Source organism: Myotis daubentonii, chromosome 2 (assembly GCF_963259705.1).
Source record: "Myotis daubentonii chromosome 2, mMyoDau2.1, whole genome shotgun sequence".
In the NCBI taxonomy this organism is placed as follows: Eukaryota; Metazoa; Chordata; class Mammalia; order Chiroptera; family Vespertilionidae; genus Myotis; species Myotis daubentonii.
The window spans coordinates 27,631,553-27,653,841 of NC_081841.1; the positions used below are offsets into that span (position 1 = coordinate 27,631,553).

At 41.6% G+C, this 22,289-nt stretch overlaps 1 protein-coding gene across 2 annotated transcripts; it reads left to right on the forward strand.

Annotated features, from left to right (window-relative positions):
• The first annotated feature begins 8,358 nt into the window (after window positions 1-8,358).
• PDE6H (phosphodiesterase 6H) lies at window positions 8,359-20,864 on the forward strand. Of its 2 annotated transcripts, none has more exons than XM_059680950.1 (4): window positions 8,359-8,458; window positions 13,297-13,477; window positions 17,176-17,216; window positions 20,399-20,864. In XM_059680950.1, the coding sequence occupies exons 2-4, from the start codon at window positions 13,344-13,346 to the stop codon at window positions 20,473-20,475; spliced, it is 252 nt and encodes an 83-aa protein (XP_059536933.1). In that variant the 5' UTR covers window positions 8,359-8,458; window positions 13,297-13,343; the 3' UTR covers window positions 20,476-20,864. The 2 variants fall into 2 exon arrangements, with proteins under 2 accessions (XP_059536933.1, XP_059536934.1); XM_059680951.1 differs by having other exon boundaries at window positions 8,364-8,458; window positions 13,233-13,477.
• Window positions 20,865-22,289: the final 1,425 nt, after the last annotated feature.

Consider the following 22,289-nt stretch of genomic DNA (forward strand, 5'->3'; position numbering starts at 1 on the left):
CAAATTTAGTAATACATTTCAAAGTGGTATAGGTGGAAGATAGCCCTTGAAAGAAAGCATTTGACTACTGTATTATAGATCAAAGCAAACCTAAATTTACACAGAAGACAGTCGATTTTGCAGCTCAGGACTCTCAAGAGGAGACACGTTTCTTCTTCCGGTAGCATTGGCTGAGCTCCTCTTTCCTCCCAGGTACTGCTGGTCTCGGCACCAGTGACACAGCCGTGGACGACACACAAAATCTCTGTGCTCTTGTGGAAGGAGACGATGAACAAATAGCACAGGTGGAATAAAGTATTTGAAACAAGAGAGATTTAAAAATTGGAGTGAGATTTGTGATCTATGTGCTGCTTCTCCTGTCATTTTTCATGTGATTAGGGAAAAGATCTCACAAAGTTAAACAGGAGTATTTTTTAATGTTTTTGCTAAGCCCAATATGTCCTCACAATTTTTCTTTTTCAACAATTAATTTAAAAAGTTTAATTTATTGGGATGACACTGGTTAAAATTATATAGGTTCCAGGTGTACAATTCTGTAATATATCATCTGTACATTGGATTGTGTATTCACCAACCCCAAGTCAAGTCTCCTTCTATCACCAGTTATCTCCGCTTTATCCTCTTCAACCTCCCCCACCCCCTTTCCCTCAGGTAATCACCATACTCCTCACAATTTTTCTTAATCCAGTGCTTTTGGCACAAACGTTGGAAGGTACAGAAGCCCCTAAAAATGCCTACAGAATCAGAATGTACATGTGGAGCGTGTGTTTATTGGGGGAGAAGAGAGCATTTATAACTTTCACTAAGTTCTTAAAGGGGCCCACGATCTTGAAAGGATTCAGGATTGCTAATTCAGAGCCTCTTCCTGATACAGCAATGGAGGTTCAGTATGTTGGAGGACGACTGCCACGTTCTCCTAAAATATCTACCAGCATCACAGTCAAGGCAGGGATTACCTGCCATTTCTCAGGAAATCGCCATTTCTCATTTTCTTCTGTTGTGGTTCATTGTTCACATGGATTTGCCAGGAGGGAAAACAGATTAAGAAGCTCCTTAAAGAAGATTAAATGGCAGACACTCCTCTTCCAGCTCATACTGAGGTGCGCTGTGGACTGGGGCTCCCTTGCCCATGCCCAGCTTCTGCAATATGCCATGAACATGCTTGTCATGGTAGTAAGAAGGGTAGGAAGGACTTAGCCTTCTAATACCAAATGCAAATAACCAGAAGTTGGAAATCTGCATAGGAATTTCCAGAAAGTAATCAAACCTTTGACGTATTTTTCAGCTTTCCTTTGCTGTTATAAGGATACCACAGTAAGGTGAATTCTAGGCGGATCTTTTATGGGGTGTTCCTTGGCCGTGAGCCTGAAAAAGTGACATAGGCTGCGGACTCCTGAGTCTTCCCCTTTCTGCACGGCTGTATTTCTTGCAAGCTGCAAGTGCAGACAGTAAACGTTTAGAGAAGACTTTCTGCCTTGCAAGCTGTCTGTTCTGACATGTGTCCGGAGGCACAGACAGCCGCCTGGGCCGGAGGGAGGAGCTGCAGTTCAGGCCGGCATCCCGACCTCCGGGCTCTGTCGTTGTCAGTGTGTCCCTGGGCCAGTGCTTTTCATTTCTGAGCCTCGGTTTTTACAAATGCAAAAGAGGAATGGCATCAGCCTTTAGCGTTGCTGGAGGGTTGGAAATAATGTCTGAGAAAGCATCTGACAGAGTTCTGACCTCAGAGCAAAGGCTTAATAAATGGTCCAGGCTAAGAAAATCATCGCCACCATTATTATTTCATGATTTTTCTCAGCACATTTTGCTCCTTATTTCTGCAGAGCAACTCTTAGCACGACTAGAAAAGAGCTGTTTTCCAGAAAGCAACAACAACAAAAAACCGCAACAAACAAAAAAAACCTCATTGATACAGATAACAGTACCAGGTATAATGGTTACCATATGGAAAGGGGGCTGGGGAGAGATTGAAGAGGGTAAAGAGGGTTAAATATATGGTGACGGAAGGAGACTAAACTTCGGGTGATCAGCCGACAGTACAATATACAGATACTGTGTTACAATAAGTTGAAACTTAGGTATTCTCATTAATCAATGTCACTTTAAAAATACATAAATAATAAACTGAAAACGAAGAGTTGTTTTCATTGAAGCACTCACAATCAGCGGGCATAAATCTCAAATATTGCTTCCTCCTTCTTTGAAGCTTCCCTCGGCTGATTAAAAAAGAGTGTGTGTGTTTTTTCTGAACTCCTACAGTGTTCATTGTTTATACAATGTAATTTAGTGCTTTAGTAAACACTGCCTTGTATTATTAGGTAATTATTATTAGGCTTATGTGTTCACACAAATATAAAGCCCATGAGAAAAGGGCTGTGTCTTACATACCTTGAATTCCTGGGAGTGCCTTGACTGAATCCTGCCAGCCTTTGAGTAAAATTCTTCTGCCTGCATTCTTCCCTCTTCCCCTCCCCCTCCACCTCGTTCCTCTGGTGATACCGTTGCCTTGGGGAAGAAGAAGTATGGTCTTGTGTTTGCAGGGGTTACTGACACCAACTTTACTTTTCATATAGATGACATATTACACTACATCGTGCAAGTTTTCATAGCCTTGGCATAAAGGTTCATTTCTAAATACAAATCTCCTGTTGGGTGTGTAACTTGCAAATATTTTCTTCCAGTATGTAATTTGTCATTTTATTCTCTTATGAGTTTTTTAGATAGCAAAAGTTTTGAATTTTGATGAAGCCAAAAATATTCACTTTTTCCTGTTACAAGCTGTACTCTCACTGGCAAATCTAAGACTTCTTTGGTTAGTTCAAGGCCCTGGAGATTTTCTCTTATTGTTTCTAAAAGGTTATAGTTTCACATTTTCCATAGAAGTCTGATACATTTTGAGCTAGCTCTTATGCAAGGTGTGAGATTTAGGTGTGGAGTTTTAGGTGCATGAAGTGTGAGACTTAGTTGTTCATTCTCCAGCTCCAGTTGTTGAACAGGCTGTCAGTGTCCCGTCAATTTATTTTATACCTTTGTCAAAAATTAACCGGGCACATTTGTGTGGGTCTATACCTAGGTTCTCTATTCTGTTTCATTGCTTGTGTGTCTACCCTATGTCAGTACTACACTGTCCTGACTACTGTAGCTATATAGAAAGCCTTAGAATTAGGGAGAGTGATTCCTTCCCACTATACTTTTTTCTTTTGGCTCTTTCTACAGTTCCTGTTTTCATATAAATTTTAGAATAAACTTATCTTTGCAAAAAGTTTGCTGAAATTTTTATAAGAAATTGCAATAAAGGAGAATTGGTATCTTTAGTATGTAGAGTCTTCTAATCAATAAATATGGTATAGCTCTCCAATTATTTAGGTCTTCTTTGATCTCTTTAATCATCTCTTTGTAGTTTTTAATCATATAAATCCTGTACATGTTCTGTTAGATTTACACCTAACTATTTTATTTTATTTAGAGCAATTATAAATGGCACTACTTTTATTATTGTTATTTTTAATTTAAAAAGGATATATTAGAATTTATTTACACATGAGAACAAATGTTTCCCCTTCAAACTTGTTATATGTGGAGGTTATTTGCCCATTTCAATCATCTTTTTCTTTCATTTTTTAAAAAACTGAGGTATAATTGACATTATAACATTATATGAATTTCAGGTATACAGCGTCATTAATGACTCAATATTTGCATATATTGCAAAATGATCACCACAATAAACCTAGTTACCATCTGTCACCATACATACAATTTTTTTCTTGTTATGAAAACTTTTAAGTTCTATTGCCGGGGTCCAACCCCAGCAGGTCCAGGGGTCCCCAAAGGTGTGGACGGAGTCGGCGAAGAAGGAAGGGCACGGAGACAGCGTTCAGTTGATCAGCAGCCTAGCCAGGATCTCTAGCCCGGATCTCCAGCCAAGTTCTGGTCTGGATCTCCAGAGAAGTTCTGCTTCGGATCTCCAGCGAGGTTCTCTAGCCATGTTCCCTCGCTAGGTTCTCCAGCCAGGTTCTGTCCAGGCTCTCCAGTCAGGTTCAGTGTCCAGGTTCCAGTCAGGTTCTCCTGCCAATCTCTGTAGTCAGGTTCAGTCCAGGATCCCTTGCCATGTTCTCCCGCTAGGCTCTGTCTCTAGGCTCTGAGGCCAGTCCCTCTCCAGGATCCTCCGGCATGCTCTCTCCAGCGAAGTTCTTCTGTCTCCAGGCTCCGTGTAGGTTCTGTCTTCTTGATTCTGTTCTAAGTTCTGAGTTCTGTGTCTTGCTGTCTTCTGAATTCTGTTCTAAGCTCTGAGTGTTTCTGTCTTGTTACAACTGTATTTATACCAGTTGATTCAATCCTATCAATCTCTATTACAAAGGTTAGGGCGTTTCTTATCTCCATTCCAGGGAGAAAAGATTATGTAGTTTAAGCATGATTGTTCGTAGTTAAAGGGATTAATTACCCGCCTGGCACTTAGTTGAGGGGTTTTATTCCCTCCCTAACTTCAGGGGAAAATCCCTACCTGGGGATTCAACCTTTCTCAGAGACCTTGGTTAAAACACATAGTGCCAAGAAGGTGAGCAAACATATTAAGAACAGTATGCCATATATGCCAGGTCCCTTGAAACAGCAAGCATGGACCGGCTCCCGGCATTCTATTCTCATAGCAATTTTCAAATGTGCAACACTGTAGAGTATTATTACAATCTTTGTCTTGTTTTGGTGTCAAAAATTTCCATGTTGTTAAAACCGACCTCATGAAATGAGTTAGGAAATCCTCCCTCCTCTCTATGTTCTCAAAGAGAAGATCGTATTTTTAATTCATGTTATTTTTTCAAGATTCACAATTTGCTCTGGAGAATCCATTACCACAGTAGCATATGAAGGGGAAGAGGGGGCAGCCTTGTGCACTGTTTCTTCACATTAGTGCCTTCCTCTCTGGAGTCCACTGTGCTTTAGTTAGAGTTGGAAGCTCAGTTTAGGAGGTTCCAAATGTGGAGGAAATGTGACTTTGATGTGTATCTTTCTCCTCACTGGTATTTTAAGCAACACTAAAGAGAGATTAGAGATTAGCACTTGGGTAAGCAGCTTATAAGACAGCTAAATTTTTTTTTTTTAAATTTTTTTATATGTATTTTATTGAGTTTTTACAGAGAGGAAGGGAGAGAGATAGAGAGTTAGAAACATCGATGAGAGAGAAACATCGATCAGCTGCCTCCTGCACATCTCCTACTGGGGATCTGCCCGCAACCCAGGTACATGCCCTTGACCGGAATCGAACCTGGGATCTTTCAGTCCGCAGGCCGACGCTCTATCCACTGAGCCAAACCGGCTTTGGCGACAGCTAAAATTTTAATCACGTTCTAGTTGCTTAGTATCCGCCTTTTAACTCTTTTCCTGTATATAACTAATAATACTTTCCCATCTGCCAGAAGGGATCAAAAACCAAGGATTATAGAGCTAAGGAATATAGATTTCTTTTTTTAAAAAAAGCATTTATATTTAGTTTCAAATTTTACAAACAGTAAAACACACTCTTCTGTGGTATATCATTCTTTGAGTTTTGACGAATGCATAGAGTTGTATATCAGCCACTACAATCAAGATACCAAATAGTTCCATCACCCTTCAAAAATCCCTTGTATTTGCCCTTTATAGTCAACCCCGGCCACCACTGATCTGTTCTCTAACCCTATCGTTTTGCCTTTTCCAAAGGTCATAAATGAAAACAGACAGTATAGAGACTTTTGACTGGATTCTTTCACTTAATAAAATCTGTTTAATATTCATCTATGTCATTGTATCTATCAATTTATTTTTCTTCTTCTTTTTTTTTTCTTTTTTGGATCAGCAAGTTTTCTGAGCAAGCTTATTTCTCATGTCTGTGAAATCTTTGTGTCCAGCACACTCAAAGTTTTACCAGAGAAGTTCCTTGGTGATTCATCACCTTGTTTAGAGCAATATGACCACATTACTTGGTTGATGGGATTAAAGATAGACAACTGACCAAAAGCCAAGCACCTACTAGCCAGCAACAAATGGTAGAAGAGATCTGTCTAACAGAGGCAGTATAAAGTGACTGCTGATTGGCCAGCCTACTCAAATCCTCTAAGTAGTGTCAGAATGAGCAGCCACTTGGAACTGGGAACAGTGGTTGCATTCCCTGAAGGTACAAGATGACCAGATCTTTAGAACTTCACAGTGGTTTGAGCAATGTTTCATTCTCCACAAAGCCCTACTGAGGGTGGTTGAGTTCCTGCTTTCATACTTCCCCTTGTACCTCATACTTTTGCTCTTTGCACTATTCTTGGTTTCTAGATGTTCAAAAATTCCTTCTGTTATCATTTCCTTGCTATTGCAAGAACTTTGTGTATCATTCACTTTAGGATAGTTTTTCAAATGAAACTCTTGACCTTTTCATACACCGGCTACCCCTCACTCTCCACGCTCCTAGATCTCCCTTAGAGGAACAAGAGTTATGACAAAGTACTGCCACCTCCACCCGCCACCCGCCACCCCCCCCCCCCCCCCCGCCCCCGACTCCCCCTTGAGAATCACTGGGCTACAAATCCTGTTACAAATAAATGTGGTTTATGTCTCTCAGGAGTATCAGAACAGCAAAAAAATTGAGAATGCTGGCATGCTAAATCATTCACCTTACATATGAGGAGACTGAGGCTCAAAGAGGTGGCAATGCTTTCACAGAGCAGAGAGGTGGCAAAACCAAGCCCACACAAGGGTTTAGAATAGCACTTCTCAAACATCAATGTGCAAACAAATCACTTGGTACCTTATGAAAATGCAGATTCTGATGCAGTAAGTCTGGAGGAGGGTCTGAGATCCTGAATTTCTTACCAGTGCCCAGGTGGTGCTGATGCTATTACACTTTGAATGTAACATTGTTGTTGTTTCCACTGCCTTTGTAAATTGCAGTCCTTCATTCTCAAAGGGATGAAGAATGTGTGAGGAATTGACAGGTAAGTATGTAAATATCCATATGCCTGGTGTGTAGAAAGGAGCAGAGGAAGATGGGAATGGGAATGGAGACACAGAGGAGGACATGGAAGGACCCAGCCAGAGACAAAACACTCTGCAGGCTCTGCCTTCAAAACTACCATAAAGTTGCTAAGGACCAATGGGGAAAGTGTATAAAAAAAACAACAACCCGGTAAGCTGTTTAGCTGCCCATGTAATCTTGTTGGGGCTGCACATTAAGAATCTTTTCCTGCCCAGGAAGGAGTAGTAACAATTTAGAGAAGGCACACTGCAGGTCACTGGCAAGGCATCAGAGTGGCCAGTCACACATGCTTCTTGGTCCATGTCTGCTTAGCTGTTGTAGAGTAGAAAGGTCTTCCCAGTCTTAGGCCTTGCTTCTAGCTCTCCTATTAACTTGATATGCAGTCTTGAATAAGTCACTTAATTTCTGTATGACAAAATTTTCAGACATTAATGATACTGGCATATGGGCTAGGTCCCTTTAAAAACTACATAAAGTGACGTACAAATTAATATTAGTGGCTTAATGCAATTGAAGGACTGAAGCCAGGGTTCCACTGACCTGGATTATAACCTGAGCCTCACACTCTGAAGCCTTTGGGTGTGAAGATGCAGCAATCAATTCTCCAATATGTGTCAACAGTGACGAGTTCCCAGCTATCACTTGGGCTCTTTCTCTGTCAAGTATTACTGAGTTTTATGTCATTTCTGCTTGGTGGTCCCGCCTCTCTGAGGAAATGCATACAATACCAAGTAGGAAAAGATATTGTATATTTCTCAGTGTCACTGCTCACATGTTCAGTGTCTCTACTACAGTAGGGGGCACTGTGGTTCACTCTCTTCTTTTCAGTAAAGTCTCATAAAAATTATGTCATGGTGTGTGTGTGTGTGTGTGTGTGTGTGTGTGTGTGTGTGTGTGTGTGTGAAAGAGAGAGAGGGAGAGAGAGAGCGAGAGAGGGAGAGATATTATATACAAGGTGGGGCAAAAAGTATTATGCAGAACATAGAGTTTACTCTTTTATTATTTATTCATTATTGTATTATTTTCCATACGAACCAGCATAAACCTACTTTTGCCCCATCTTGTACATGGGTGAGTGCGTGTCAGGAAAGGGAAGGCATGGAGAGGAGCAAGGACTAAAGGTGGGACTGGAGAAGGCCAAAAGATATTGAAGCATAAATTGCAAATCCACTCTTGGATATAACACTGTGTGTGTGTTTGTGAACTTGATACCTATTTATTGATGAGAGAGAGAGCCCAAGTCAGTTTTGTAAGAGTGTCCAATGACCAGAGAACTCCTCAGCCTCTCCCCATCTCACCCCATTTCTTTGCATCTGGGCTGGGGCTCTAATCTGATGAAGGTGGGATTAGATGGCCTGAGGGTATTACAGAGAGTAAATCAGGATGCAAACAGCCTTTATTCATCTCCTGTGGAGAAGGCAACTGGACGGCTTCTCGGAGCAACATCCAGCTCAGCTTCTGGTAAGTGTAAGCATGGTGTACAATCAAAGGGTTTTGGGAGTGGGGTGGGGGTGGATAGGGCTCTGAAACAAAGAATGGAAGAGGAGAACACCCGAACCCCTGGGCCTGGATTGGCCCTGGGAATGAAAACGGAAGAAAACATTACGGAAATGCACCCAAACTTCCTCATAATGCCATGTGATAAGCTAATAAAAGAAACTTGAGTATTGCAAGGTCCCTGCAAACCTTGATTACAAAATTTATTTAGAAGGAGCCTCCCCCCACCCCCCCTTTTTTTTGTGTGTGGCTCCATAGAAAACAGTTTTCTGGGAAAGGAGTGATCTGAGCACTAAATGACCACAGAGCAAACAGGTCTTGACTCCCAGGATGTGCTTGAAAACTTGGCTCAGGCACCCAGAGGCTGGAGAGAAGGAGCCAGAGCCATCATGGGAATGACTGACCGCAGTGCAGCGTGGGTGGCTTACCCTGCTCCCTCTGAGGTCAAAGTGTTTGTGTGTTCCAATGTGAAGCAAGGTACTTGATGGATTTTTGTTTTTGCTTTTTCATGGTTTTGGTTGGGTTTCCTTGTTTCTCCAAATTATTTGATTCTCTCTGCTTCAGCGGGACCCTGGGTGACATTTATGGGCCCAACTCCCCTGGAGGAAACAGTACTCCTGTACCTACTGCTTCCCCCCTATCTCTTACTCCATCAACAATGAAATTGCCTATGTGCCCATACCTTTGCTGAGGAAACTGGAAGTCTGGGGTGATAATAGCAGCATCAGAAAGGTTGACCCAAGAAGCCTCTGGAACTGTTTTTCCTTAGCTGGAATTTATGGAGGACCATCCTCTGTAGCTTCCTGCAGCTTCCTGCTGCCTTGGTCTAATCCCAGCTGCTTCCCTACAAAATTTTGCCTTGAAATATTACATCATTGCATTCACTTATTTCTGCAGAAGAGTAGTTTTTAAACTTCAAATGTGGGAGGGCTAACATTGCTTAAAAAACAGGAATATATTCTGCTTCACATAGGAATGGATTGTTTGATACTTTTAGAGGCAAAAATGTGAAATGTCCTCTTATTGTCAAAATCAAGTCTGATGCTAGATTCAGGGTCATTTAGCTCCAGGGATGCCCTTGGAATTCATAGCAAAGCATGGTCGGGATAAGTTCAGCCTTCTGTGATACCTGTGATAGGCAGGAGTGACTTCCTATATAGGAAATGGTCATATTTGTTCTGTCCCTTCCAAAGGTTCTACAGGGAGAGCTGGAGGGCAGATATCAGACAGAAACACTCTAGGGGTTGTGATTGTCCTAGGTACTTAAAAGAAATATTGTACATGAGGCACACACAATAAACACAATGACAATTATGATCCATAGTGCAAATCCTTAGGGCTATGAAGATCCAGGGATTAACCAGGCAACTGTGATGTAACTTTTTGTGAGAATATATATATCTAAAAGCCAGAATGATCAGTCAACCAGTCGCTATGATGCTCACTGACCACCAGGGGGCAGATGCTCAATGCTGGAACTGCCTCCTGCTGGTCAATGTGCTCCCACAGCCAACCTCCCTCAGCTGGCCAACCTCCCCCCACCCCCCCATCCCTCCCCTTGTTCCTCCCCCCTGGCCAGCAAGTCCCAATCTGCCCTGTCCTGATTGGCCTGGCCCTGGTTGGGCCTGGGCAAGAGGGCCCTAATAGGCCCTGATCGCAGGCCAGGCCCAGGGTCCTCACCCATGCCCGAATTTGTCCTCCAAGCCTCTAGTTCTTTATATAATGCATCACACTTTGAGTAAGACATGAACTCTGTCCAAGCTTAGAGTTGCAACTTCAAAATTATATAAACATGCAAAAGAAACTTAGAAGAAAAAATAAGTGTAATCAGGGGGAAATAGAAGTCAAGTGCTGTTTTAAAATTCTTTGGCATTAACGTTAGGGGGCTCAAAAGTATCCAAGGAGGGCAGAATTTCTTCTAAGACAGAAACCAGGAATAAGTTAATAGTTGGGGCATTTGAGGGACACAGAGGATCGCTCAGTAAGAGCAGATGACAATCTCCTCTTGGGTACATGACCAAGGCTCTTCAGCCTGTGGCCCAAGAAAAGCCGAACCTGTGTCGCAACCATAGATTTGTTTGCATGGCTTCCTCGACTCCCAGAAGGTCTATTATCTAGTTACTCTTTTTTTGGTACTTTTCACCAAATACTCCATTTACATTATCTCATTTAATTTTCTCTATGACCCAAAAAAGAAGGTATTATTCAATTCATTTTACAGATAGACTAAAGCTCAGAGAAGTTATGCAACTTATTCAAGGTCACTTTGCCAGTTTTGTAGAGCAGGAATTTGAAGCTGTGTTTATTTGATTCTAAAGCACCTACTGTTTACACTATATTGCCCCCAAAGGTTAATTTGACTAATTTGGCTTATCTTAGGCCCTCATATTTCAGGCTCTAGATCTAACATAGTAGGATCCTAGTTAGCATTGTCAGATGAAATAAAAGATTCCCAGTTAAATTTAAATTTCAGATAAACAACAACATTTTAAGTATAAGCATATCCCAAATATTTAATGGTAAATAGTTATACCCCAAAATTATTTGTTGTTTATCTGAAATTTAAATTTAACTGAGTGCCCTATATTTTCACTTGCTAAACCTGACAATCCTAATTTTAGTAGGTTCCCCAGATGAGAGAAAAGAAAGTTTGTGGTTTCTGACCATTGTGAAAGAATTGGGAAGTCATAAAAGCCTGATCTGTGAGAAATTCTCTAGTTTATCTCCATGGCTTTGGCAGAACTGGGATGTGCCAGTTGCTGGTGGCACACTCTGATGCCACTGGTGATTCCCATGGCCTGAATCACACTTCGGAGAGCCACCGACATTGCCTGTTTGCTGGGGCAGGAGGGTGCCCACAGCACAAGAATTGGATTCAGTGAGCAGAGGAGCTGGGAGGGCACTTCCTAAGCCACTGGGAGCTTTGTAAAGTGAAGATCCGCTGATGCCTTCTCTATGGTTTGATGCAGAAGGTCACAGGGTCAGACTCTGTGGGGGCAGAGTTTTAGTCCAATTCAGGGTTTTAGTCCAATTTCTTCATTTGTTTATTTACTCATTTGACAAATATACATGGCATACGTAGTAAAGGCCAGGTACTGTTGTCGGTTCTGGGATCACAGAAATCAACAAAAACTGGAAAAGCAGCCCATATTCCAAAGGGGGATTAAGACAAAATCCTTGTGATGAGTAGGTCATCCAGGGGTCTGGCCAGGTTCACCATCTCTGGTTCCAGCTCACAAACTAGTCAATGTGTTTCTTTGAACAACTTGAAAATTGGCAGGACAGGATGAAAGTAGTAAGTTGGAAAAAAAGTATCTTGGTGGTAAGGATTTAAAATGATTTTGAAAGTAATAAGAAAAAGTTGATGAAGTTATACAACATAATATTTGAGGGATGTGCAGTGTGGTAGAAAGAGAAATAAAAGGCTAGCACAAGCCAAAGATTGTCCAGGAGAATTGAAGCTAAGGATATTAGCATAAATCTATAATGGGTGAAACAAAGAATTCAATGAAAACAAAGCTTCCAGGTAGTGGATTATGAAAGGGGTTGGCTCAAGATGAGGGATTAAGGCTATTTGGGAGTTCTTTGGAGCTTTTCAGGATCTTCCTTCCTAAGGTAAATATTATCAACTTTTTTGATGGAAAAGAAAATTTTTTTTTAGCTTAGCACATTTGTTTTTTAAATATACCTTTGTTAGATCAACTAAAGGACTTGTATGCATGCATATAAGCATAACCAATGGACATAAGACACTGGGGGATAGGGGAAGCTAGGGGACTGTCTAGGGCGGGGGGATAAAATGGATACATATGTAGTACCCTTTGTAATACTTTAAGCAATAAAAAAAATAAATAAATTTATGTATCTTTAAAATAAATAAATAAATAAATAAATAAATAAATAAATAAATATACCTTTGTTAATCATGTTCTTTGATTTGTATATGAAGAGTGACAATGCACATTTCTACAGCTAAAATGAAAGTCTGGGAAAACCATATTAGATAGGCCCATGATTTGGATAGGAAAAAATGTCAAAAATTTCTGAGAAATGTGTAGCTGAAGAACCTCATGTCTGGATATGAAGTTAAATCACAAACTTACTGCTTAATTACTCTGCATCGATTTTCGTGTGTGTGTGTGTGTGTGTGTGTGTGTGTGTGTTGGGATGTATTGCATACTTTCATGGGCGTTGGTACCCTGATTCAGAGCTACTCCTGTCCAGACAATTACATTTCCACACCATCACTGCCTCCTCCCTGCCAGCTCTGAACTAGGAGAGAAGTCTCTAGATCACGTGAAGATTAAATAAAGTAAAGACTATAAAGAACAAAAGACATAACAATGGGTCAGCAAACATTTAGAGTCTGATTATTTTGCAGCTGGGTGAAAAATGTGTAAAGCTTAAATAATATGATAATATGTCAAGGCTGTAAAGACTGTAGATATCATTTAGTCCATTCTCCTCCCTTTACATATAATGAGACTGGTGATCACAGAGCGGCAGTAGGCCATTCTAATAAATCACATGGAAAGCTAGTGGCTGATTTACTAGAACAACATATCTACCTAGATTCTTGAAATCTATTGGTTGTCAATTTGTATTCCACTATATTGAGTGTCTCCATCAATTTATACTGTGATTTATTTAAAATATCTTTAAAAGATGATAACTTCTCCCCTATTGAGCCAACACAAAATACTTAAGCTTCTTTATCACGGTGCTTTTTCTTTCCCAGTTTACAGCAAAGGTCTACTAAGCAACTGTCCTCATACCTTGAAGGGTTTTTTCTTCTCTCACAGTTTAAGGGGCCTGAAGAAGAAACATCGGCCACCAAAGGACCATAAGAATGAGTGACAATGCTACTTTGGTTCCTCCAGCTTCAAACCAGGGTCCCACCACCCCACGCAAAGGGCCCCCAAAATTCAAGCAGAGGCAGACTCGCCAATTCAAGAGCAAGCCTCCTAAGAAAGGTGTGAAAGGGTAAGACAAGGATGAAAAATAAGACTTCCTATTGTTTCTTTTCTCCCATAAGACTGCTTTGTTGTTGTTGTTTTAAATTAAATTTATTGGGTGACTGGATAACAGGATCATATAGGTCGCAAGTATATTGCACTGTGTGCTCACCACCCAAGTCAAATCTTCCCCCGTCACCCTATATTAGGCCCTCTTTTCCTCCCATCCTCCCACCCCTTCCCTTGGCAACCACCACACTGATGTCTGTGTCTACGAGTTTCAGTTTTATGAGTGAAATCATATGGTTCTGCCGGGAGCCGGTCCATCCTTGCTGTTTCAAGGGACCTGGCATATATGGCATACGGTTCTTAATATGTTTGCTCACCTTCTTGGCGCTGTGTTTTAACCAAGGTCACCTCTCCGAGAAAGGTTGTTTCCCCACATAGGAATTTTTCCCTGAAGTCAGGGAGGGGATGCCTCTCCTAGAAAGGTTGTTTCCCCAGGTAGGAATTTTTCCCTGAAGTCAGGGAGGGGATGAAACTCCTTAACTAAGTGCCAGGCGGGTAGTTAATCACTACAAACAATCATGCTTAAGCTACATAATCTTTACTCCCTGGAATGGAGATAAGAAACGCCCTAACCTTTGTAATAGAGATTGATAGGATTGAATCAACTGGTATAAATACAGTTGTAACAAGACAGAAACACTCAGAACTTAGAACACAGAATTCAGAAGACAGAACCTACGCGGAACCTGGAGATGGAGGAGCTTCGCTGGAGAGAACATGGCAAGGGATCCTGGACTGAACCTGACTACAGAAATTGCCAAGAGAACCTGACTAGAACCTGGTGACCGAACCTGGCTGGAGATCTCAGACAGAACCTGGCTGGAGAACCTAGCGAGGGAACATGGCTACAGAACCTCGCTGGAGATCCGAAGCAGAACCTCTCTGGAGATCCAAACCAGAACTTCGCTGGAGATCCTGGCTGGAGATCCTGGCTAGGCTGCTGATCAACTGAACACTGTCTCCGTGTCCTTCCTTCTTCGCCGACTCCGTCTACGCCTTTGGGAACCCCTGGACCTGCTGGGGTTGGACCCCGGCATATGGCGCCCGAACAGGGACCCCTAGGTAAGGGCCCCGCACTCGGGACGGATAGGACTCCACCATAGGAAAAGGGTGGATAGTCTTCGCCGACTCCGTCCACACCTTTGGGAACACCTGGAAAAGGATTCCCCTAGGTAAGCCCCCCCCCCCCATTGAGAACCCCCACACTCGGGACGGATAGGACTCCACCAGGGTGCTACAGACCCCCCTGTAGAGGATAAGTAGGGTAAGAAGGTGGATAGTACAGAACTTAGATTGAGAAGATGTGCCATACTGAGTCCAAAGAAAGAAGACTCTGTATTGATCTTTAGATTAAGAAGATGTGCCATACTGAGTCTAAAGAAATAAGACTCTGTATTGATCTTTTAACACATATGCTTGCTAGCAGAGGAATTAAGGTTACTCCCAGTCAGACAGAACATTTTATACAAGAAATACGTCCATGCTTTTCTGAGGAAGGAAAGGTGCCGGAAAGGTAAATGTAGAGGCATGGGAGAAGGTAGGCCCAAGGAGCCTTATCCTTAACCCCACTGCAGCCTTTCCACCCCGGGAAAGTGCAGGATTGGCGAGCTCTCCCTGGGGTGATAGATCAGGACTCAGGTAATAGCGGAAAGCGCCAATCCTACTCTTAAAATGGATACAAGAGAGCGTTTCAGGTTTTTCTTTTTAATGCTTGTTTTAAAAAATAAAAAAGGGGGAATTTGCCGGGAGCCGGTCCATCCTTGCTGTTTCAAGGGACCTGGCATATATGGCATACGGTTCTTAATATGTTTGCTCACCTTCTTGGCGCTGTGTTTTAACCAAGGTCACCTCTCCGAGAAAGGTTGTTTCCCCACATAGGAATTTTTCCCTGAAGTCAGGGAGGGGATGCCTCTCCTAGAAAGGTTGTTTCCCCAGGTAGGAATTTTTCCCTGAAGTCAGGGAGGGGATGAAACTCCTTAACTAAGTGCCAGGCGGGTAGTTAATCACTACAAACAATCATGCTTAAGCTACATAATCTTTACTCCCTGGAATGGAGATAAGAAACGCCCTAACCTTTGTAATAGAGATTGATAGGATTGAATCAACTGGTATAAATACAGATGTAACCAGACAGAGAGACAGAACTCAGAACTCAGAACTTAGAACACAGGGCTTGGAAGACAGGACCAAGAGAGACAGAGCCTAGGCACAGAACCTACACAGAACGTTCTCTAGAGACAGAAGAACTTCGCTGGCGAGAGCATGCCGGAGGATCCTGGACCGGGACTGACCTCGGAGCCTGGAGGCGGAGCCTGGCGAGAAAACATGGCAGGGGATCCTGGACTGAACCTGACTGCGGAGTTTGGCAGGAGCGCCTGACTAGAACCTGGTGACTGGACCTGCCTGGAGAACCTACAGAACCTGGCAATAGAACCAGGCAAGAGAACCCAACCATGCTGGTCAACTGAACGCTGCCTCCGTGTCATTCCTTCTTCGCGACTCCGTCCACACCTTTGGGGACCCCTGGACCTGCTGGGGTTGGACCCCGGCATGGTTCTTAGCTTTTTCTTCCAAGCTTATTTCACTTTGCATAATATCTTCAAGGTCTACCTGTGTTGTCTCAAATGGCAGGATCTCATCTTTTCTTATGGCTGAGTAGTAGTCCATGGTGTATATGTGCCACATCTACTTTTGAGATTTAATGCCTACCATTAAGTAAACTTACAAAAATTTCCACCCCATCTTCTATTTTCCTGTCTGCCACAATCTTTGCTGAGTCATGCTTTTAGCCTTGGAATACTTTCTCTCTCAGCTCTCAGGTCTAAGGCCAAATATAACAAGGCAAATGGAGCCATTCACAATGACCTTTGACTTGACCTCCCTGGCTTTTCTTCTTGACCACTCCCTTTCACCAATAGACCCCATGTTTTCATCAGGGTTACAGAACCACTGGCCATTTCCAGAAATCACACTTTATTTTTATGGCTTCAATCTTATGTCTTAAGTTCTTTGTTTTTCTCTTTCTCTCCTTGGCAATGTCTTATTTTTCAACACACACTCATAAGTTAATTTCTTTTTGAAGCTGTTACTGACTCTCTTAGACAAATGTTATCATTAATTCCTTGTTTGCCTTTTGTACATTCAGCTATCATAACGTTTACTATTTTGTATTACATTTATTTGTTTTCATTTGTTTCTTGAGACAGAGCTCACTCAGAGAAAATTATTTATTTTTTCTCTCTCCTCCCTGAGCCTAACACAGTGTCTGGCACATAGAAGATGCCTAATACGATACTTTTGGGTAACTAAACAAATGAATAAATTAATCAGTTTAATTCCTTTCATATTGCTTTTTTCATTCCAATTTCTATTTTTAAAAGTGAGGCTTGGCTAAAATTGCCCCACTGATCATTCCTTCTGGCCCTTGATTGTTTCAGGTTAATTTTTTACCCTGGGGAAAATATCTCTCCATGGGACACACTCTTTAAAACCTGCCTGAGTGTTATTTTCTTTACCTTAATTCAATGCAAACATAAGAAGTTTTTCAAATATAAAAGCTTAAGCCTCTTCTTCCCTCCTTGAGTTAGGAAACTTTCCACATGAGTCATTCCAGGACCCTTTTGTTCTGATCTCAGCTAATTTTTATTTTTTCCATAGGTTTGGAGATGACATTCCAGGCATGGAAGGGCTGGGAACAGGTGAGCCATTCAGAGACTAAAGTGAGGACATTACACTTGAAGTTTCATCTTTTTATCTGCTTCAGGCCAATTGAAAGTTACCAGAAAAACCTAAGGCAGCAGTTCCTTTGAAGACCGAAAAATGTGGGGTTTTATTTTTGATCTCCTAAGTACTAGTTAGAATGTGTGTGCCAAGAGGCAAACACTCTAAAAGAAATCAGGTTAGGCCCCATGTTTGTTTAATGAATTCTCTTGTCTTGTTCAACAACTATTGAGAGACTGTAATGGTGAATTGCAGACTTGTTACAAAGATTCTCAGTTAGTCTAGACCAGCTTCTTTATTTTTCGGAAGAGAAAGCTGAGACACAGCAGAATTAAGTGACAATCAGAGGCCACAAGTGAGGTACTGGAAACAAGGGTGGGGCCTGGAGAGCATTTCTACTCTAGCAGGCCAACCACTCCCTCAACTGCTTCCTCTTTTCACACATTCTCTGGCACCCAGAACAGGGCCCCACACACTGAAAGTATCCAATGCAATATTTTTTTTCATTGCCTAGCATTTTTATTCATTGAATAATGAACGCAAATTACTGCCTATTCTTTTAAAAAAATTAATAGGCTTTATTTTTTAGAGCAGTTTGAGATTTACAGGAAATTTAAGTAGAAAGTACAGAGTTCCTATACACACCCTCTGCTCCCCTCCTCCCCTGTACATAGTTTTTCTTATTATTAATGACTTGCATTTGTTACAATTGATGAATCAATAGCGACACATTATTATTAACTAAAGTCCATAGCTTACATTAGGATTCAGTCTCTGTGTTGTTGTCCAGTTCTTTAGGCTTTGAAAAATGCGCAATGCCACATATGTAACATTACAGGTTCATACAGAAGAGTTTCACTGTCCCCCAAGTCCCCTGTGCTCTGTTTATCCCCACCCCCCAAATACGCCAAACAACCAATAATCTTTTTACTGTCTTCATAGGTTTGCCTTTTCCAGATTGTCATATAGTTAGAGACATACAGTATGTAGCTTTTCCAGACTTCTTGCAGTTAGAAGTATTCTTTCACTTAAGGTTCCTCCATGTCTTTACATGGCTGATAGCACATTTCTTTTTATCACTGAATAATATTTCACTGCATGGTTGTATCACAGTTTATTTATCATATTGAAAGACATCCTGGTTGCTTCCAAGATTTGACAATTATAAATAAAGCAGCTATAGACATCCTTGTGCAGGTATTTGTGTAGACATGAGTTTTCAACTCATCCAATACACTTTTTGTTTAATCCTCATTGGAGGACATGTTTTTTGTTGTTGTTGTTGTTTTTTTTTTTATTGATTTGAGAGAGAATGAGAGAGAGAGAGAGAAAGTGAGAGAGAGAGAGAATATCAATGTGAGAGAGAAACATCAATTGGTTGCTGGTTGCCTCCTATACGAGCCCAGATCAGGAATCAAACCTATAACCTGGATATGTGCCTTGACTGGGAACCTGTAAGCTTTTGGTACACAAGATGATGCTCCAACCCACTGAGCTACACTGACCTGGGTTCATCCAATACACTGTTTTAAAAAAATCTACACTAATAAAAGCCTAGGTGGTCCTTGTGCACGACATTGTCACAAGATGGCCACCACAAGATGGCTCTGTGCACAGTGGAGGTGGGGCCCAGTGGCTGCTCTGCGTGGTGAGGCCTGGGGGGTCCCGCAGCTCCATGCAACACAGAGGAGGCCGGTCCCAGTGGAGAAGGCAGGCTGTGGCAGGGGAGGGTAGTTGTGGGCATCAGGGGAGCAGTTAGGCATCAATCAGGCCAGCAGGGGAGCGGTTAGGGGGCGATCAGGCTGAAGGCAGAAGCGGTTAGGGGCAATCAGGCAGGCAGGCTGGCAAGTGCTTAGGAGCCAGTGGTCCCAGATTGTGAGAGGGTACAGGCCAGGCTGAGGGACATGTCCACCTCCCCCATGAACTAATTTTGTGCACTGGGCTTCTAGTGTATATATATATATATATATATATATATATATATATATATATATATATATATATATATATTGATTTCAGAGAGGAAGGGGGAGGGAGAGAGAGAGAAACATCAATTGGCTGTTTCCTGCATACTCCCCACTGGGGATTGAGCCCCCAAGGGCATGTGCCCTTGACCAGAAGCAAACCTGGGACTCTTCAGTCCACAGGCTGATGCTCTATCCACTGAATCAAACCATCTAGATCTCCAATACACTTTTGATAAATGCTGGTATTCATAGCAATGAGTGTCCTTACCAGGCAATTCTCAATGTATTTGCTTTTTGCAATTAAATGTCACTTCTGGAATCTCAAATAAATTTTATAGCCACTTTATAGAGCTCATGTGTTATTTTCCTAAATCAACAGCTTCTATATTTTGACCAGATATATTTAAGACTAGTAAATTCACTCTGGAAGATATCTTTAACTCTGCTAACATATTTGGAATAATAGAAAGAGGTTTACACTAGAAGAAGGTTGAAGCCTTTGATTTGGTTCTAGTCTCATTTCTTCAACTGTGCAATTTTTTGCTAGATGTTTACTCTTTCTGAGTATCTACCAGCTTCTCAGTGACCTGGGGACAATAATAATTTATTTCTGGATTCAAGGGACTGGATTAGAGGATCCCTTGAAATCAGTATGATTTGGATGTGAGTTGGATGTAGGCATTTCAAAATGTAAAGGAGCTGAGGAATAAGTCAGAGAAGCCCAAGGAACCCACCTGGATTGGTAGGGAGTCAGGAGGCTATGGGTTTCCAGACCATGGGTGTTTAAAGCGCTCTTATTTCTCATTTTAACCCTTGACCTGACTAGAATTCTACTTCTGGTCCCTCCTTAGTGGTTGTGCTTTGGGGAGGTCTTGGGTGATCAGTGAGATGTACCCCTACAGGGTAGCCCCAGTCAACAGCCTTGGGTCACCTGCCCAAAAGAAGATGCAGAATAGAGCCAACAAAGATATCTGGAGGAGTGCGTTCTGGGGCCATAGGAGCCCTCAAAGGATTAATTAAGCAATTGGTCTGATCCTCTGGGTCTCAGGGCCATTTTAGATAACTTCCCAGTCACCTGGACAATGAATAGGAGAGAGGAGGAGGTATCCTCTGCCTGAAGGATGTCTTTTTGAGCAGAAAAGGCTCTCCTGGGGGTGAGGCTGACTTATAAATTCTTCTTCCCTTTCTTGCAGATATTACAGTGATTTGCCCTTGGGAGGCATTCAGCCACCTGGAGTTGCATGAGCTCGCTCAGTTTGGGATCATCTGAGGCACTCTCAACAGCATCTGCTATAACTTTGATTTCTTTTTCCCTATTGAATCTTGAAATGCAGTCTTGTTCAGAAGTGGTTCCTTTTTCCTACCCAGTCATTTCCTATAAGTTTCTACTAAGAATTCTAGTGTCAGACTCTCTCATAGAGTACAGTTTAGCTCAGAATAGTGGGGAAATATCAACTTTTGTTAGGGCATTTCAAACCTGACTACATTTTCCTATCAACTGTGCGAAGTCATAAATATTTCTCTAAATATTTGTTTGTTATGTCCTTCAAATCTATTTTTGCTAGGCATTCTTTATGATTATTAAGTAATAGGCTTCTAAAATAACATTTATGTCACTCACCTCCCCTTCTCATTTAATAAAGAAAATATTTACTTTGACTCTTGTGATGAAGTTTATTAAATGCTCTAACGAAATATCTGGTGCCCTGTTCTAAAGAAAATTAAACACAGAAGGCACAGTCATACAGGAAATAACCAGAGTGCATGCAAAAGACCATAGGATTAAGAGTCAAATTCTTATTCTTCTTTGTAAGTTTGTAAAACACATCCTTTCTGGGTCTAAGTTTCTTTGAACCAGGCTGTCCCTGAAGTCCTCTGCAGTTTTAAATGATACAGCTCTAAGTTGGTGGGAGATTGGAGATTTAAAGTCAGGACTAACTATGGGAGCCTAATTCAGTGCCTTGATTCAGTTGATTGAAAGGATTCACGTTAATGTAAGAAACATTCAAACCTGTAAAGAATTTTTGTGAGTTTATTTGACCCAAACTGTCGACAATTACCGGGAAGCAGAATCTCAATGTATTGAGTTAATGCTCCAGAGAATGGCGGTTTTTCCACCTAATTTTATAAATTACTATCAAAGGAGGAGATGTAAGTGGGTTAAATGAAATCCACAGGTGATAGATTAGGGAGGAGGGAAACCTCTGGGGTTGGGTAAAAAATAAAATGATAGGCACATGCTTCTTTTACATAAGTACAGGATAGTTGACAGTCAACAATTAACACAACAATAACAGTGAGGGAATTTGTGGTCTCTGCCCTGGTGCCCTGACCACTGGTTGTGCCCTGAGGAATCCGGAAAAAGGGAAGTTACAAGTTACCCTGACATTCCAAAGGTATGTTATCATAGATGCAAAAAGACAATAGACTCAGTTAAGATCAAAGTTGATCTTTGTCAGAGAAAATACTGGCCTAGGACATGACTATCCACCATAGACTGCTTCTTAATTAAAATTGTTTTAATTTCAGACCATCCTTTGTGGTTTGCAAGGCTGCCAGGTAAGCCTTCCATAAGTTAGTCAGGCCCCTTTTTGTCCACATTTATATTCTTTAAAGTTTAGACTCAGATGCAAAGGCTAGGTAGTTGAGCTCTCAAAATAAAATGACGGTTTGCTTCACCCCTGAAGTTGTGTCAAATATAATGTGCACATAGCTGTCTTTCCCCAATATTTCCAAGGCAATTGTGCAATTCAAATGCGGCCTCTGTCAGACTTGGAGGCTCTGGGTACTTGTATTAATTTCCTCATTTCGGTTTTGTAATCTGGTAAAAGAATGGAGTAAATTAACTGAAAAGAGAGACAGAATGATAGAGAGGAAAGAAAGCTGGGTTCTAATCATGGCTCTACCAGTAAATTGCTCTGTAATTTTGGACAAAGATTCTACCTTCTGGATCTTCCAATTTGCCTAAATTTGATAACCTAAGGTTCATGGCAGCAATACATTCTGTGACTTTGAGGTCCTCAGAGCCTGAACAAGGAAATGAGAGGCTCAACACTCAAGAAAATCTCTTTTGCTGCAGACTCT

What these genes read in the sequence shown, in the direction of transcription:
- PDE6H (XM_059680950.1), top strand. Translation starts at nt 13,344, where the DNA reads ATGAGTGACAATGCTACTTTGGTTCCTCCAGCTTCAAACCAGGGTCCC. An exon ending in CCTAAGAAAGGTGTGAAAGG is followed by an intron (nt 13,478 to 17,175) that starts GTAAGACAAGGA and finishes TTTTTTCCATAG; the next exon opens with GTTTGGAGATGACATTCCAG. An exon ending in CATGGAAGGGCTGGGAACAG is followed by an intron (nt 17,217 to 20,398) that starts GTGAGCCATTCA and finishes CCTTTCTTGCAG; the next exon opens with ATATTACAGTGATTTGCCCT.